Consider the following 17,288-nt stretch of genomic DNA (forward strand, 5'->3'; position numbering starts at 1 on the left):
AAGGCATATATAGAAATCTAACATCCCAATATTCAGTATTAAATACAGTATCTACCAAAGGACTTATATTCAAAAATATGTAGAATTCTAACCTAGTTTTTTGAAAGTTGAACATATGCTTAAAAACATATGGGTAAATGAACTACCAATACACTCAAAAAATTGTTAGTGATTAAGGACAGTCAACGGAGAAGACAATGGCACCCCACTCTAGTACTCTTGCCTGGAAAATCCCGTGGACGAAGGAGCCTGGTGGGCTGCAGTTCATGGGGTTGCTAAGAGTCGGACACAACTGAGTGACTTCACTTTCACTTTTCACTTTCATGCATTGGAGAAGGAAATGGCAACCCACTCCAGTGTTCTTGCCTGGAGAATCCCAGGGGCAGGGAAGCCTGGTGGACTGCTGTCTATGGAGTTGCACAGAGTCGGATACGATTGAAGCGACTTAGCTGCAGCAGCAGCAGCAGAGATAATTAAATTCACAATACAATGAGATTTCTCACCAACTAGGGTGGCTAAAGTGTAAAAGATTCACAAAATCCAGTGCTAATGATGAGGTAGAATAACTGCAATTTTAATACTTTGCTGCTAGGAATATAAACTAGTTTCAACCACTCTGGAAACAGTTCAGTGGTTTAGTATAAAGTCAAACATACACTTATCATATGACCCAGTAATTCTACTCCTCGCTGTTTATCCAACAGAAATGAAAACATAGGTCCACAAAAAGACTTTCTCGCAAGTGTTTATTGTTTATTTATAACAGCCCAAACTAGAAACAACCCAAATGTCCATGATGAATGAATTTAAAAACTATATATTCATACAATGATACTGCTCAAAAATACAAAGGAATAGATTACTGAGATATATAGTTATATTGTTGAATCTCAAAAACATTATGCTAAGGGAGAAAAGCTTGGGGAAGATTATATACTGTTTGATTCCGTTTATATGAAATTCTAGAAAAGGCAAAACTTATCTGTATTTGATGGAAAACAAAGTGGTTGCTAAGGGCCAAGCACTGACTATAAAGGACAATGAAGAGACTTTAGGGGTGATAAAAATGTTCTATATTTTTATTGTAGTCGTTTTTATGTACATATTTGTAAAAACTCATCAAACTCTGTACTTAAAATGGGTGCCTTTTATTGTATGTAGACTATAAATAAAATGTTGATGTTTAAAGTATATATGTAATTTGAATACATATTACATGATCATACATATATAATATATATACTAGCTTTTAAAAATCAGTGAACTCTGAAAATAACATACCTCAAGCAGCATTAAGATTTTTGAGATACATAGGTATAGCTGTAGAAATAGATGTTGATGAACAATGTGCTTAGTTTTCAGAGTAACTTGTGCTTATATTGGTTTTCTCAAATATTCTTTGCAGGTAGTTGACTATGATAAATTGATTCAACCACGTTTTGATAAAGCCCTTGAAATGTTAACCAGAAACACTATAGCTGAGGCCACTGAAGCAGCCATTAAAGTTGTCAAAGAGCGGCTTCTCTTAGAACTACAAGCTAAAAATGGTGAACTATTTTTTAACTGTGTGTTTTAACAGTAGTTAAGCCTGGCTACCTGAGGGCACAGTCTTGGTTGGTTTGTCTTGATATCCCTGGCATCTTGCACACTGCAGCCTCAGAATAAGTGGTTGAAGAAATGAGTATACATAAACCCGAATCATACACTGAGAAAACGATTCCAACTCTGGATTTCTAAGGAAAGGAATCATAAAAAGTTTTCAAACTTAGATTTCTTTTCTTTTATGGATCTGCTTCCTGGGCAGAATTTACACCTTTATTTACACCAGGGGCAATGACAACAACACTTTGTCTGACCCATGGAGTTTGTGTTATTGCTGCTGCTGCTGTTGTTCTAGGCCTCTGTGTCCGCCTTGATTGTAAGTCAGTGTTTTTATTTGGGGGAATGTTATTTTCAAATTCAAAACGTTACAAATGAAAAAGTCATCGATGAGGCGACAGAAGCACAAGAGGTTAAATGGCTTCCTGAAATTCATCCAGATGGTGGCAAAGCTAAGACTTGAACATCCTCTGTTTGTCAGAATCTGCTATCAGGATTTCACTAATGTTTTACATACACTGGAAAGCTTCCCATCATTTCCTATGCTTGAAACTATTTAAAGATCAAGGAAATTACTTCTTCTTACATGGCAATATAGAGCTTTTGCTAGGAAAGAACACAGGTTTTGCCTAATAAATCTGCCTCTCTTCTTTCTCATTAACCTATAATCAAGTAAGAAAGTACAACCTGGTACCTGAGAGATTACAAAAAACAACCACAAAAAGACCAGCATTGAAATAATATGCCGTCCTAATGAGCATGGATCAGTGGTTAAGAATCTGCCTGGAATGCAGGAAATACAGGCGACACAGGTTCAGTCCCTGCGTTTGGAAGATGCCCTGGGATAGGAAACGGCAACAAACTCCAGTATTCTTACCTGGGTAATCCCATGGACAGAGGAAACTGGTGGGCTACAGTCCATAGGGTCACAAAGAGTCAGACACAACTGAGCGACTGAGCACAGATAATAAAGAATGAATTTATGTGTTTACCATACTATCTTCAGAACTAAGACCAAAATTAAAAAATACTCTTGGACAATTAATAAATATGTGAGATATCTGGAAATGTTGACCCAAACTTCTAAGATGGCTTGTCATTCAATTTCAAATAACAAAAATGAGTAATTGATTCAAAAGTGAATTTTTGAATTCAAAATTGAATATTTTGAAATGAACTCAAAATTCGTTAAAAATGAATAATTTTTAAATTAAAAATGAATTCATGCAAAAATGAATAATTCTTTCAACAAACACTTGAGCACCTTCTTGCGTTAGATATTGTTCTAAACATTGAGCTACAGAGGTGAACAAGACACTTGAAGCTCCTGTCCTTGAGGTGAAAGTGAAGTGAAAATCGCCCAGTCGTGTCCGACTCTTTGCAACCCCATGGACAATCCATGGAATTCTCCAGGCCAGAACACCGGACTGGATAGCCTTTCCCTTGTTGTCTGTCCAGGGGATCTTCCCAACCCAGGTCTCCCGCATTGCAGGCAAATTCTTTACCAGCTGAGCCACCAGGGAAGCGGGTGTGTGTGCCCAGTCCTGTCTGACTCTTTGCAACCCCATGGATTGTAGCCTGACAGGCTCCCCTGTCCATGGGATTTTCCAGGCAAGAATACTGGAGTGGGTTGCCATTCCCTTCTCCAGGAGACCTTCCCAACTCAGAGATCAAACCCAGATTTCCTGCATTGCAGGAAGATTCTTTACCATCTGAGCCACCAGGGAAGCCCCCAGACAATAAGATTAACCCTTCTTAAAATTTTAAAAATTGGATTTTTTTTGGCCAGGGATTTTACTCCAACATATTTTTTAAGAAATTTTGTCAGTGGAGAGTACTGAGGCTTTTTAACATAGAAAGTGATATAATATAATAATACAAAAGATGGCAGCTAACATGGACCAGGCTTCCAGTGTGCCAAGCCTTTTCTATGTTTCTTGTTGACACCCATTATCTTATTTGATGTTGCAACTATGTTTTTAGTTTAACGATCCTCATTTTGCCCAGTAATAATTGAGACGGGAAGATCAAATGATTCAAACTGAGACAGGGAAAGCAAATGATTCACAAAAGGCACATTGGCTCAGTTAGAACTCACATGCCCAAGGTGGTCTACCTGCCCCCCAGCTATCTTTTGCTGCTGCTGCTGCTGCTGCTAAGTCTCTTCAGTCGTGTCCGACTCTGGGCAACCCCATAGATGGCAGCCCACCAGGCTCCCCCTGTCCCTGGGATTTTCCAGGCAAGAACCCTGGAGTGGGTTGCCAATTTCCTTCTCCACTGCATGAAAGTGAACAGTGAAAGTGAAGTCCCTCAGTCGTGTCTGACTCTGTGAAACCCCATGGGTTGCAGCCCACCAGGCTTCTCCGTCCATGGGACTTTCCAGGCAAGAGTACTGGAGTGGGGTGCCATTTCCTTCTCTAACACAATCAATTACTGTCTTACAGCTCAGTCAACTTCAAAAGACCTTCAAGGAGAATCTGAAAGGAGGGAAAGTGAAGTCCCAACTGATACATATAAAAGTGCAGAAGAATTGCAGTCGTCACTTGATGAAGATGGTAAAGAAAATGTTGCTAATGTTATTGGCCAAATCTTTCCTAGTATAAACAGATTAGCTGATAGAGTGTATTATTCTTTCACTGCAGTGTTCACTCTTGAGTCCCAAAGAGAAAGCTCTTTAGAAGATAATGACGAAGCCAAAACGAAGTCAGATGATAAAGATGGTAACAAAATGAGCTGCTAATGCCATGCGTGTGGATCTTATTTCCATTTATTTCATATGTTATCATGTTTATATTGAAGCTTGAACCTATCCTCCCCTCACCCTCAAATTAGGAGTGAAAGAGTTAAGTTTTCCTCTTACAGATTTAAACTGACCAGCTGTAGAACAGAAATAGATCTACTAGAATGAAGGAGAGAACAGAACACAAGTCTAATACTATTGGAATGCTCTCCAGAGTTTTTTGCATCTTTCCAAACATGATACAATCATTATTGTACAATAATAAATTCTTTCTTAAAAGCTCTCTGCTTCCTTTAACAGATTGGAATCAGAGCATCATAAACCCAGAGTTGTAGCTATGAAATGTTTATCATTTAGTGCTATTTCCACTCCAGTATTCTTGACTAGAGAATTTCATGGACAGAGGAGCCTCACAGGCTAATTGTCCATGGGGTCACAAAGAGTCAGACATGACTTATCAACTAACACTTTCACTTTACACTTCTAAAACTTTTCATTTATATTTTAACATAATCAAGAGCATACAAAGTAAACTACTTTTATTTTTTATTTGTGTTACATTTAATTATATAATTTCATCAAAAAATAATTTAACCATCATTTTAAATTACTGCATGATTTCTTTATTTAGAAGTATTAGTTTTAACTAGTTCAATACATTGAAAACTTATATTTTTGCTACTAAAAAATTCAATGAATTTTTTTCCATTGAATTTTTTACATAAAGTTTTGCCTGTATGTTGACACAAATGAAGTTTAATGAGTAAGAAGTAATAGAGAGTCAAATTGCTTTGCATAAAGTTTCAATTTATGTTCCCATCAGGAAAATGCAAACTATGTGTTCTAGTTTCCTCAGTATTTTCTTTTTAAATATTATTTTAATTTTTATTTGACTATTTCTGAAGTTTAGTGTTATAATGCTGTGTTAGCCATTTATATTTCTTCTTTTCTGAGGTGACCATTTTTGTCTTTTGCCCATTTTTCTAAGTTGTTGTATCAATAATATGGTTTTAATATAAATTTTCTGTATTAGTCACTTATTTTTCATATTTTTTTCCAAATTGAGTGATTTGTCTTTTAAGTCACCTTGCTGACTTTGAGGTAGCAGAATTTTTAACATTTTCATGGTCAAATAATTACTTTCCATTTGTTAATTTCTTCCATTTACTTTCCAGCTTAAAAGTCTTCCTCTCAACCAGAGATTTCACATATACTTTTTTAAGTTGGCGCTGCCTTTTTATATTTAGCTTTCAATTCCATCTACAGTTTATTGTGTTGTATGATGTAGGGCTGATCTTTTTTATTTGGTTCCTCCTCCTGATTCAGATTTGGAGAAGGAAATGGCAACCCACTCCAGTGTTCTTGCCTGGAGAATCCCAAGGACAGGGGAGCCTGGTGGGCTGCCGCCTCTGGGGTCGCACAGAGTCGGACACGACTGAAGCAACTTAGCAGCAGCAGCAGCCTGACTCAGACAGATGTGTCTTTGCCTTGTGTTTATTTCAAGCTGAGTAGGAATTGAACTGGGCACTGGCAGAATCATATATGGCATTCCTCCTTTCCCAGCCTGCATACGCACACACACGCACACACACACACACACTTCACAGAAGGACCTGGATGTTAAAATTTTTGCCAAGTGGCATCTGGGAACCCCATTTCTGCTCCTGCAGAGTTCCCAACACCAATATGTACACAGAGAGGCCCTCCCGCATACTATCTGTTCCCTCTTTAGGGGAAGCCTTACAGTGTAGCAACATCATCAGTACCTCTACTCACTGCCAGAGGATCACCAGCACTGCCAGTGTGCCCTGGTAAAAGACAGCCTCTCTTCCCCATGTGTCTGAGATAAGCACAGCTTTTACCTCTGGGAGCCAAAGAGTCTGTTGTGACACCAGGAAGGGAAAATTTTATTTTTTCCCAACTTACATCCATTGGCATCATATGAAACAGAAATTACTCCTAGTTTTGTTATCTGTATTTTCTACTGCTGATAAATATGTCTACCTATTTGATTATTATGGGTGTTTGAAATTAGGAGCATTGAGTCCTAGGTCCTTGGGCCTATACCACAATCTTCCTTAGGAATCACCTACAGTTTAAGTACTGTTCTTTATGTGTTTAATAGAGTTTTATTTTCAGGTGAAAAAGAAATAAGTGAAATGGTTACACTTCAAAGAAGTCAGCAAGACTCTAGTAGAGATCTAAAGAAGGATTCCAAAAAAGGTAAATTATTACTAGGGTGATTTGGTTCTCTTCAGTTCAGTTCAGTTCAGTCGCTCAGTCGTATCCCAACTGTTTGCAACGCCATGAATCGCAGCACACCAGGCCTCCCAGTCTATCACCACCTCCTGGAGTTTACCCAAACTCATGTCCATCGAGTCGGTGATGCCATCCAGCCATCTCATCCTCTGTCATCCCCTTCTCCTCCTGCTCCCAATCCCTCCCAGCACCAGGGTCTTCTCCAATGAGTCAACTCTTCGCATCAGGTGGCCAAACTATTGGAGTTTCAGCTTCAAAATCAGTCCTTCCAATGTACACCGAAGACTGATCTCCTTTAGGATGGACTGGTTGGATCTCCTTGCAGTCCAAGGGACTCTCAAGAGTCTTCTCCAACACCACAATTCAAAAGCATCAATTCTTCGGCACTCAGCTTTCTTTTCAGTCCAACTCTCACATCCATACATAACCACTGGAAAAACCATAGCCTTGATTAGATGGACCTTTGTTGGCAAAGCAATGTCTCTGCTTTTGAATATGCTATCTAGGTTGGTCATAACTTTCCTTCCAAGGAGTAAGCGTCTTTTAATTGGTTCTCTTAGACTGTGGTAAAAATCACAAATAGTTCCTTCAGAATTTTGAAGGATAACCATGTACTTTTTTACTTAAAAATCTTATGAATATCCGCTTACTCTATCTTAAGTGAAAGTCGCTCAGTCATGTCCAACTCTTTGCACCCCCCTCCCCCCTGCCATGGACTATAGAGTCCATGGAATTGTCTAGGCCAGAATACTGGAGTGGGTAGCCCTTCCCTTCTCCAGGGGATCTTCCTAACCCAGGGATCAAACCCAGGTCTCCCACATTGCAGGCAGATTCTTTACCAGCTGAGCCACAAGGGAAGCCCAAGAATACTGGAGTGGGTAGCCTATCCTTTCTCCAGGGGATCTTCCCAACCAGGAATCAAACTGGGGTCTTCTGCTTGCAGGCGGACTCTTTACCAACTGACCTATCAAGGAAACCTTTACTCTGTCTTAAAGACTACTATAATCTGAACAGTTGGACATGCAGGAACACAGACAGAAGAACATGTGATATACTGTTTTCATGAACAAGAAAATTGGAAAGATAGGATATCTGTCTTTCTGTTCTGTCATTCCTGGCATGTGGCTACCTTATAACATTTCACAAGACAGCTGCTAGTGTGCCAGTTATTACATCAGTGGGCAAGAAGAGGAAAAAGGCAAGAGACAAAAAAAATAGCACTCCATCCAGCTTAGTTCAGTCAGTTCAGTTCAGTTCAGTTCAGTCACTCAGTCATGTCCGACTCTTTGCAAACCCTATGAACTGCAGCACGCCATGCCTCCCTGTCCATTACCAACTCCCAGAGTCCACCCAAACCCATGTCCATTGAGTCGGTGATGCCATCCAACCATCTCATCCTCTGTCATCCCCTTCTCCTCCTGCCCTCAATCTTTCCCAGCATCAGGGTCTTTTCCAATGAGTTTGCTCTTCACATCAGGTGGCCAAAGTATTGGAGTTTCAGCTTCAACATCAGTCCTACCAATGAATACCCAGGACTGATCTCCTTTAGGATGGACTGGTTGGATCTCCTTGCAGTCCAAGGGACTCTCAAGAGTCTTCTCCAACACCACAGTTCAAAAGCATCAATTCTTCAGTGCTCAGTTTTCTTCACAGTCCAACTCTCACATCCATACATGACCACTGGAAAAACCATAGCCTTGACTAGATGGACCTTTGTTGGCAAAGTAATATCTCTGCTTTTGAATATGCTATCTAGGTTGGTCATAACTTTCTTTCCAAGGAGTAAGGGTCTTTTAATTTCATGGCTGCAGTCACCATCTGCTTTGATTTTGGAGCCCAAAAAAATGAAGTCTGACACTGTTTCCACTGTTTCCCCATCTATTTGCCATGAAGTGATGGGACCAGATGCCATGATCTTTGTTTTCTGAATGTTGAGCTTGAACCCAACTTTTTCACTCTCCTCTTTCATTTTCATCAAGAGGCTTTTGAGTTCCTCTTCACTTTCTGCCATAAGGGTGGTGTCATCTGCATATCTGAGGTTATTGATATTTCTCCTGGCAATCTTGATTCCAGCTTGTGCTTCTTCCAGCCTAGCGTTTCTCATGATGTACTCTGCACAGAAGTTAAATAAGCAGGGTGACAATATACAGCCTTGACGTACTCCCTTTCCTATTTGGAACCAGTCTGTTGTTCCATGTCCAGTTCTAACTGTGGCTTCCTGACCTGCAGATAGGTTTCTCAAGAGGCAGGTCAGGTGGTCTGGTATTCCCATCTCTCTCAGAATTTTCCACAGTTTATTGTGATCCACAGTCAAAGGCTTTGGCATAGTCAATAAAGCAGAAATAGATGTTTTTCTGGAACTCTCTTGCTTTTTCCATGATCCAGCAGATGTTGGCAATTTGATCTCTGGTTCCTCTGCCTTTTCTAAAACCAGCTTGGACATCTAGAAGTTCACGGTTCACGTATTGCTGAAGCCTGGCTTGGAGAATTTTGAGCATTACTTTACTAGCATGTGAGATGAGTGCAATTGTGCGGTAGTTTGGGCATTCTTTGTCATTGCCTTTCTTTGGGATTGGAATGAAAACTGACCTTTTCCAGTCCTGTGGCCACTGCTGAGTTATTCCTCTTTAAACAGAAAACAAGACTCATCCCCCAAAAATTCTTCTTGCATTTTATCTACCAGTGAAGCTATCGATATAAGGGAAGTTAGGAGATGCAGTGTTTTTAAACAGCTACGCACATGGCTGACCCTAACAAAATCAGCATTCTATTACTAAGGGAAAGGAGAACTGGATATTGTGTAGGCAAGTAGTATCTTCTGGCACATTTAGTATTTTTGCCTGGCTATTTCTGCTTCCTCATGTCCCCTTTCCCAGGCTATGGGAAGAGCTTGTGTTCTTACCTCTGACTATCCAGGAATTGCTGGTTTTCTGTATCTCTGAGAACAGACTTCTCACTTCATGACGGGGAGGGCAGCAAGCAGCTGCTCCTCAAAAGTCCTTTGGGATTTTTTCTGGGAGAGGACCAATTAGGCTCTGGCAGGAGACCCTGATGGATGGAGCTCAGAAAGCACTACTGGAAAGCCTGAGGTAGAATAGTCTGGTGGAGCTGCCAATCTCATGTCCTGTTAGACACGTGGATGAATGTTTATATCATGGTGCAGCCTATAAGCCAGCTCAGCTATGTAAGAAAACATTCAGCACACAGTGAGGCAGGAATCAAGGCTAACACCTGAAAAACCAGCCTATGCCACCTTTTTCTCCCAGTCTAGCCCACCTCTTCTCCTTTTATTGTCCCATGTAGTCTCATGGGACAATAATTTATAATTTAGGGCTTCCCTGGTGGCTCAGTGGTAAAGAGCCCTTCTGCAAGTGCAGGAGACATGGGTTCAATCTCTGGTCTGGGAAGATCCCACATGCCACAGAGCCTGTGCACCACGACTATTGAACCTGTGCTCTAGAGCCCGGGAGATGCAATTAATGAGCTCACGTGCTATAGCTACTGAAGCCCACATGCCCTAGAACCCATGCTCCACAACAAGAGAAGTCTTCAAAACCAGAGAAAAGCCCCCACCAGCACTCTTCCCCAGCTAAAGAAAAGCCCACACAGCAACGAAGATCCAGCACAGCCAACAATAAGTAATAGAAACAATTATTAATTGAAAGTGTTTATTTTGTTTTCTGACTCATTTTTTAGTTGCCTGTCTTTTAGCTTGACTCCTGGAAGCCTTTGGTTCCTACCTCTTCTCCCTGGTTTTCTGAGTTTTTACTCCTGCCTGACATGAGTTTTTTTTCTTGCCTCATATGCTTTCATTCTGATGCACTGGCTTTAAGCCACTATTCTACTATTTTGCGATTCCAGACTTATTTCCTCCCTCGTCTATCTCTCCCTTTCTCTGGCATGTTCAGCAGTAACACAAAGAGTGCCTCCTTAAGGGGGTTAGGTATTTACGATCATGTTCTGTTGCAAATAACAATTGTCTACTAAAATTATTAATGGCATTAATTTATTGATTTATTTTACTTTAGATGTAACAGGCTATGAGATAGAAGAGGTAACTGCTGATCATCCAGAAGTTCTTTCCATAATAAGTGAGACAGTAAAAACGGCAAAGGATATGAACTTTGAACAGCCACATGAAAAAATTGCTGAGATCTTAGGTGAAGTTCTCCAAGAGGTAAGAAATCCAGAATCTTTATTTTTATCTCTGATTTCACAGTATCTGAGAAAATGTTAACCTGGTATATGTACAATTATTTTTGAATCCCATATGATAGTGTTGGAATCTACAGACTTCTAATTCATGTGCATTTTACAGTAACACTGTTAATATGTAATGTACCCTGCTGCTGCTGCTGCTAAGTCGCTGCAGCTGTGTCCGACTCTGTGCAACCCCATAGATGGCAGCCCACCAGGCTCCCCCGTCCCTGGGATTCTCCAGGCAAGAACACTGGAATGGGTTGCCATTTCCTTCTCCAATGCATGAAAGTGAAAAGTGAAAGTGAAGTCGCTCAGTCGTGTCTGACTCTGTGCGACCCCATGGACTGCAGCCCACTGGTCTCCTCCGTCCATGGGAGTTCCCAGGCAAGAGTACTGGAGTAGGTTGCCATTGCCTTCTCTGGTAATGTGCCCTAGTTGCTTATAAATTTTCCATCAATGCATCTGCATGCTTAGTCATATCCGACTCTTTTCGACCCTTTGAACTATAGCCCACCGGGCTCCTCTGTCCATGGGGTTTTCCATGCAAGAATACTGGAGTGGGTTGCCATTTCCTTCTCCAGGGGACCTTCCTGACCCAGGGATTGAACCCGCGTCTTCTGTGTCTCCTGCATTACAGGTGGATTCTTTACCCACTGAGCCATCAGGGAAGCCCTTATCAACAGTTGTACAATATAATTTCATAGTTGTGATGTTTATTCTTCATTAACTTTTATTATCTTTAATTCAGCTTAGTTGGTTAAAAGATAATGCATATTAAGCAAATACCAAAGGTAGACTTTTCATCTATGAGCTAATAATTTGTAAACCAACACAAATTTTGTTCTATGGCTAACTAATTTCATCCAACCATATTGAACATGTGTTCATGGAAGAGATAGATAGACACACCATTGATTTTCCAATCTAAGGGGAAAATAAAGCCTCAGTTCCTATGTCCTACCCATAGTAAATCAGAAGACTTATGAAGACTGTATGGATCCATTTTGTACAGAGACCTTGTGTAAGCATTCAGAGCAAAAGTCAAAGAGAACAAATCACTTTGGGTCTTTCAGTAAACTTCTTCTGTAAATCTCTGTAATTTGAAAATGATATAATTTGAAATTATGACAGTGGGTAAAACCCTCGACCCCTAGGCTATATCCAAGGCAAGTTGTTATTCCCCTCTGAGCTTCCCATAGAGATCTTTCAACCTCTGTATTTCTTTCAGTTGTTCTGTCATCAATTTATTCCTTTAGAAACATTCTGAACACCTGATGTGCTAGAGCCAGGGGATATGAAGATGAATTAAACAAAGCTCTCCCTGTTAAGGAGCTATAAGTCAGGTAGGGGAGGTGACATAGAATCCAATAATTACCTATCATGTGCTCAGTGGTAACCAGATATGTGTGTATGTGTGGTGAGAACTTTCAAGATCTACTCTCTTAGCAACTTTCAAATATACAATGCTGCTAAGTCATTTCAGTCATGTCCGACTCTGTGAGACCCCACAGACAGCAGCCTACTAGGCTCCCCCGTCCCTGGGATTTTCCATGCAAGAGTACTGGAGTGGGTTGCCATTTCCTTCTCCAACACCTGAAAGTGAAAAGTGAAAGTGAAGTCGCACAGTCGTGTCCGACTCCTAGTGACCCCATGGACTGCAGCCTACCAGGCTCCTCCATCCATGGGATTTCCCAGGCAAGAGTACTGGAGTGGGTTGCCATTGCCTTCTCCACATGCTAGCAAAGTAATGCTCAAAATTCTCCAAGCCAGACTTCAAAGGTATGTGAACCGTGAACTTCCAGATGTTCAAGCTGGATTTAGAAAAGGCAGAGGAGCCAGAGATCAAATTGCCAACATCTGCTGGATCATCAAGAAAGCTAGAGAGCTCCAGGAAAGCATCTATTTCTGCTTTATTGACTATGCCAAAGCCTTTGTGTGGATCACAATAAACTGTGGAAAATTCTGAAAGAAATGGAAATACCAGACCACTTGACCTGCCTGTTGAGAAATCTGTATGCAGGTCAGGAAGCAACAGTTAGAACTGGACATGGAACAACAGACTGGTTCCAAATAGAAAAAGGAGTACGTCAAGGCTGTATATTGTCACCCTGCTTATTTAACTTATATGCAGAGTACATCATGAGAAATGCTGGGCTGGATGAAACACAAGCTGGAATCAAGATTGCCAGGAGAAATATCAATAACCTCAGATATGCAGATGACACCACCCTTATGGCAGAAAGTGAAGAAGAACTAAAGAGCCTCTTGATGAAAGTGAAAGAGGAGAGTGAAAAAGTTGGCTTTAAAACTCAACATTCAGAAAACTAAGATCATGGCATCTGGTCCCATCACTTCATGGCAAAGAGGTGGGGAAACAGTGAGACTTTTATTTTGGGGGGCTCCAAAATCACTGCAGCCATGAAATTAAAAGACACTTACTCCTTGGAAGGAAAGTTACAACCAACCTAGATAGCATATTCAAAAGCAGAGACATTGCTTTGCCAACAAAGGTCCGTCTAGTCAAGGCTATGGGTTTTCCAGTGGTCATGTATGGATGTGAGAGTTGGACTGTAAAGAAAGCTGAGTGCAGAAGAATTGATGCTTTTGAACTGTGGTGTTGGAGAAGACTCTTGAGAGTCCCTTGGACTGCAAGGAGATCCAACCAGTCCACCCTAAAGGAAATCAGTCCTGGGTGTTCACTGGAAGGACTGATGTTGAAGCTTAAACTCCAAAACGTTGGCCACCTGATGAGAAGAACTGACTCATTGGAAAAGACCCTGATGCTGAGAAAGATTGATTGCAGGAGGAGAAAGGGACGACAGAGGATGAGATGGTTGTATGGCATCACTGACTCAATGGGCATGAGTTTGGGTATGCTCTGGGAGTCGGTGATGGATAGAGAGGCCTGGTGTGCTGCGGTTCATGGGGTCGCAAAGAGTCAAACACGACTGAGGGACTGAACTGAACTGACAGCATTATAACTTTGTTTATATGTCCATCAATGCCTATTAAATGTAGCACCTCAAGGCAAGAATATCAGATCAGTTATCTTTTGCATTCCCTCTGCGTTTCTCAATGCAACTGAACAGAAGTGCTCAATAAATGAGCTTTTATAGTGATCCTTTCTCCCATTTTCCAAACCACAGCACAAGAAGTTTAAACAAAGATTATTTAAAATTAAGATGGAATTTCTACCTCAAACTATAGATTTCTCTCAATTGCAACTTCCTATTCCTTGAAAGTGTTAATATGGCAACTATGTTTCGACATTTCTAAGTATGATGTGAAAATCTCTCAGTCCTGTCAGGACTCTTTGTGACCCCATGGACTCCAGGCCAGAATACTGGAGCAGGTAGCCTTTCCCTTCTCCAGGAGAATCTTCCCAACCCTGGGATCAAACCCCAGGTCTCCCAGATCGCAGGTGGCACTGCAGGCACAGTGCAGGCTTATCTAAGTATGAGAGTAAGTTTATTAATAAAAAGGACTTCTTTACATGAAAAAAGACTGATAAAAAGTGCTCTGGTTACTCAGTTCTAATGAGATGGATGAAACTGGAGCCAATTATACAGAGTGAAGTAAGCCAGAAAGAAAAACACCAATACAGTATACTGACACATATATACGGAATTTAGAAAGATGGTAATGATGACCCTGTATGCGAGACAGCAAAAGAGACACAGCTGTATAGAATGGACTTTTGGACTCTGAGGGAGAGGGAGAGGGTGGGATGATTTGGGAGAATGGCATTGAAACATGTATACTATCATGTAAGAAACGAAGTGCCAGTCTATGTTCGACATAGGATACAGGATGCTTGGGGCTGGTGCATGGGGATGATCCAGAGAGATGATATGGGGTGGGAGGTGGGAGGGGGATTCAGGATTGGGAGCTTGTATACACCCATGGTGGATTCACGTCAATGTATGGCAAAACCAATACAGTATTGTAAAGTAAAATAAAGTGAAAATTAAAAAAAAAAAAAGTGCTCTGGTTACAAGTGGCTTTTTTAAACTTTTTATTTTGATATACAGTTGTATAGGGCAATGGAAAAATAGAACAGAAAGATTGCTGTGCATCTAAAACTGCTCTAAAGGGAATTCCCTGGCTGTCCTGTGGTTAGGATTCAGTGTTTTCACTGCCAGAGTCCAGGTTCAATCCCTGGTGGGGGAACTAAGATTTCACAAGCTTCTCGGCATGGCTAAGAAATGAAATTAACTTAAGAAATAAAATAAAAAAATAAAACGGTTCTAGAAGTAAAGTTTATTTTTAAAAAACAGAACCACTACGTGAACGAGCAAACCCACTTCCAGCTATATATTCAAAAGAGTTGAAAGCAGGGTTTTGAAGAGATATCTCACGCCCACGTGCATGGCTTGTTAACTGTAGTCACCATGCTGTGCATTACACTCTCAGTGCTTATTTATCTTGGAACTGGAAGTTTGTACCTTTCGACCATGCATGTGTGCGTGCTAAGTTGCTTCAGTCATGTCCAACTCTTTGTGACCCTATGGACTGTAGTCTGCCAGGCTCCTCTGTCCTTGGGATTCTCTAGGCAAGAATGCTGGAGTGGGTTGCCATGCCCTCCTCCAGGGGATCTTCCTGACCCAGGGATCAAACCCGCATCTTGCAGCTCCTGCATTGCCAGTGAATTCTTCATTGCTGAGCCACCTGGGAAGCCCTACCTTTTGACCCTTTCACCCATTCCCCCCTACCTCTTCCTCTGTCTCTGGCAGCCACCAATCTCTTCTCTATGAATTTGGTTTTCCTAGATTCCACAATAAATGAGGTCATATAGTATTTGTCTTTCTCTAACTTATTTCACTTATACTATTTCATTATAGCTTTTCCCTCCTAATTCTCTTATGTGAAACTTTTCTAAGTGTTTAAAATTCTTTTTTTCCCCCAAATGCTCTTCATTCAGATGGAAATTTCAAAAAGCAGGTAAATCTTCATAAGCCAAAGGGTTACACTGGTCCCCTCAAGATTTCTTTCCCTTGACTTCTAATATTCTGTGACTTCCTGATTACATACAGATTTGTTTAAAACCTTCAGAATTGGTGCATTCACAGACCCACATCACTAATCTCCACATTTGTACTGAAGCTGTTATAATTGGGTGGCAGGTGGGAGATAGTTTAGCAGAACTCACAAAGCACCTGCAAGATTTGTTTTGAACCAGTTTCTTTCTACAGCTGTTAGTAAACATCTCAGGACCTCTCACCTCTCACATTAAAGGCTAAAAATCTAAAGGGAAGTAAAGAGCATTGTCACTTAAAAAGGCAGCCTGAGCCTGGACCTGGTGACTCAAAGAGAAGACCAGGAACTGTTGTCACCTGAGTCCATGTTAGAAATAGAGACTCATGGGCCCTACCCTTGACCTTCTGAATCAGGATCCAGATTCTGTAATACTGAATAAGATATAGCAAGCATGTTTTGTTATATTTATTTAACAGAGACTTTTGCTTCTTGTTCTTAATGTACAGCTTTAGTGCTTTCAAACTGTTTCTCTTTTTAAATTAAAATTTCTCTCTTTTTTTTTTTTTCTTCTGAAAGTCAGAAGTACTCAAAAGATATTTGGTTAAGGTCCAGAAAAGTGATATATCAGGGTAACATCCTTGAGTTGGGTACCTATGATGGTAATTTCAGTGTGTCATTTTTCACAGGTAGTTGAAGAAAACAAGAATAGGTTTTATGGTGCCCCCAAATATGGAGGATGGATACTGGACAACTGCCCTCTTGTGAAAGAACTCTGGATGGTCTTAGTCGACAAAGGACTTCTACCCGATTTAGTCATCTGTTTATCAAACACAGAAAACAATGGTTGGTAAATACTTATCATGTCAATTCAGAGTGAAGTTTTTACTGCTGATAATATTTTTAGTTTATGTTTTTATGAACTATGAAATGGAAAACTCTCCACCTTCCCTGGGTACAAAAAATACCACCCCAGCAGTCCCTTCATGACCTAAAGGTACACAAAAGGAAACATCCAGCCACTGAGTAGGTGGCCACGGATGGTATGCTAGGTCACTGGATGCTCCAGTAGTCTCTTATTATGATTCTTTGGAGCTGAGCATTTAACAACCCTCATCCCAGTCAGCATTATAACTTCTGAATGAAACATATATAAGGCTGAGGGCAAAACTATCTGTTAATCCTTTTTCCTCTCAAATGGGAAATACTAAGTAGATAAAGATAGCAGAACTAAATTTTAATTTCTGTCACTGTGTGTAAAGCTATAGTAATGAAAAAATTATGGCACTGCCAGAAAAAAATGGCATAGACCAATCAAACAGAATAAAGAGCCCAGAGATAAACTCGCACATATATAGTCAACTAATCTTTGATAAGGGAGCCAAAAATATTCTGTTATTTTTTTGCATCTTAAGGAAATATATTTGAAAAGAAAATTTCCAGGGGCAGACTGTATTATACTACTCTTTATGTTTTAGTTCCTTACAGTATGTCAATATATACCTTTTAAAAAGGA

General features: G+C 40.5%; 1 protein-coding gene across 5 annotated transcripts in view; it reads left to right on the top strand.

The window, feature by feature from the left end:
* AK9 (adenylate kinase 9) overlaps positions 1-17,288 on the top strand; it is a 122,418-nt gene that overhangs the window by 43,860 nt on the left and 61,270 nt on the right. For 2 of the 5 annotated variants that reach the window (XM_042253323.1, XM_060419503.1), the window contains exons 13-18: positions 1,406-1,547; positions 4,044-4,154; positions 4,242-4,319; positions 6,479-6,562; positions 10,627-10,775; positions 16,462-16,618. In XM_042253323.1, the coding sequence (XP_042109257.1) occupies positions 1,406-1,547; positions 4,044-4,154; positions 4,242-4,319; positions 6,479-6,562; positions 10,627-10,775; positions 16,462-16,618 (721 nt within the window). Of the gene's footprint in view, positions 1-1,405; positions 1,548-4,043; positions 4,155-4,241; positions 4,320-6,478; positions 6,563-10,626; positions 10,776-16,461; positions 16,619-17,288 lie in introns of those variants that run through there. The other 3 variants (XM_027972377.2, XR_003590116.2, XM_027972379.2) reach the window with 3 other exon arrangements.

This window comes from Ovis aries, chromosome 8 (assembly GCF_016772045.2).
Source record: "Ovis aries strain OAR_USU_Benz2616 breed Rambouillet chromosome 8, ARS-UI_Ramb_v3.0, whole genome shotgun sequence".
NCBI lineage: Eukaryota > Metazoa > Chordata > Mammalia > Artiodactyla > Bovidae > Ovis > Ovis aries.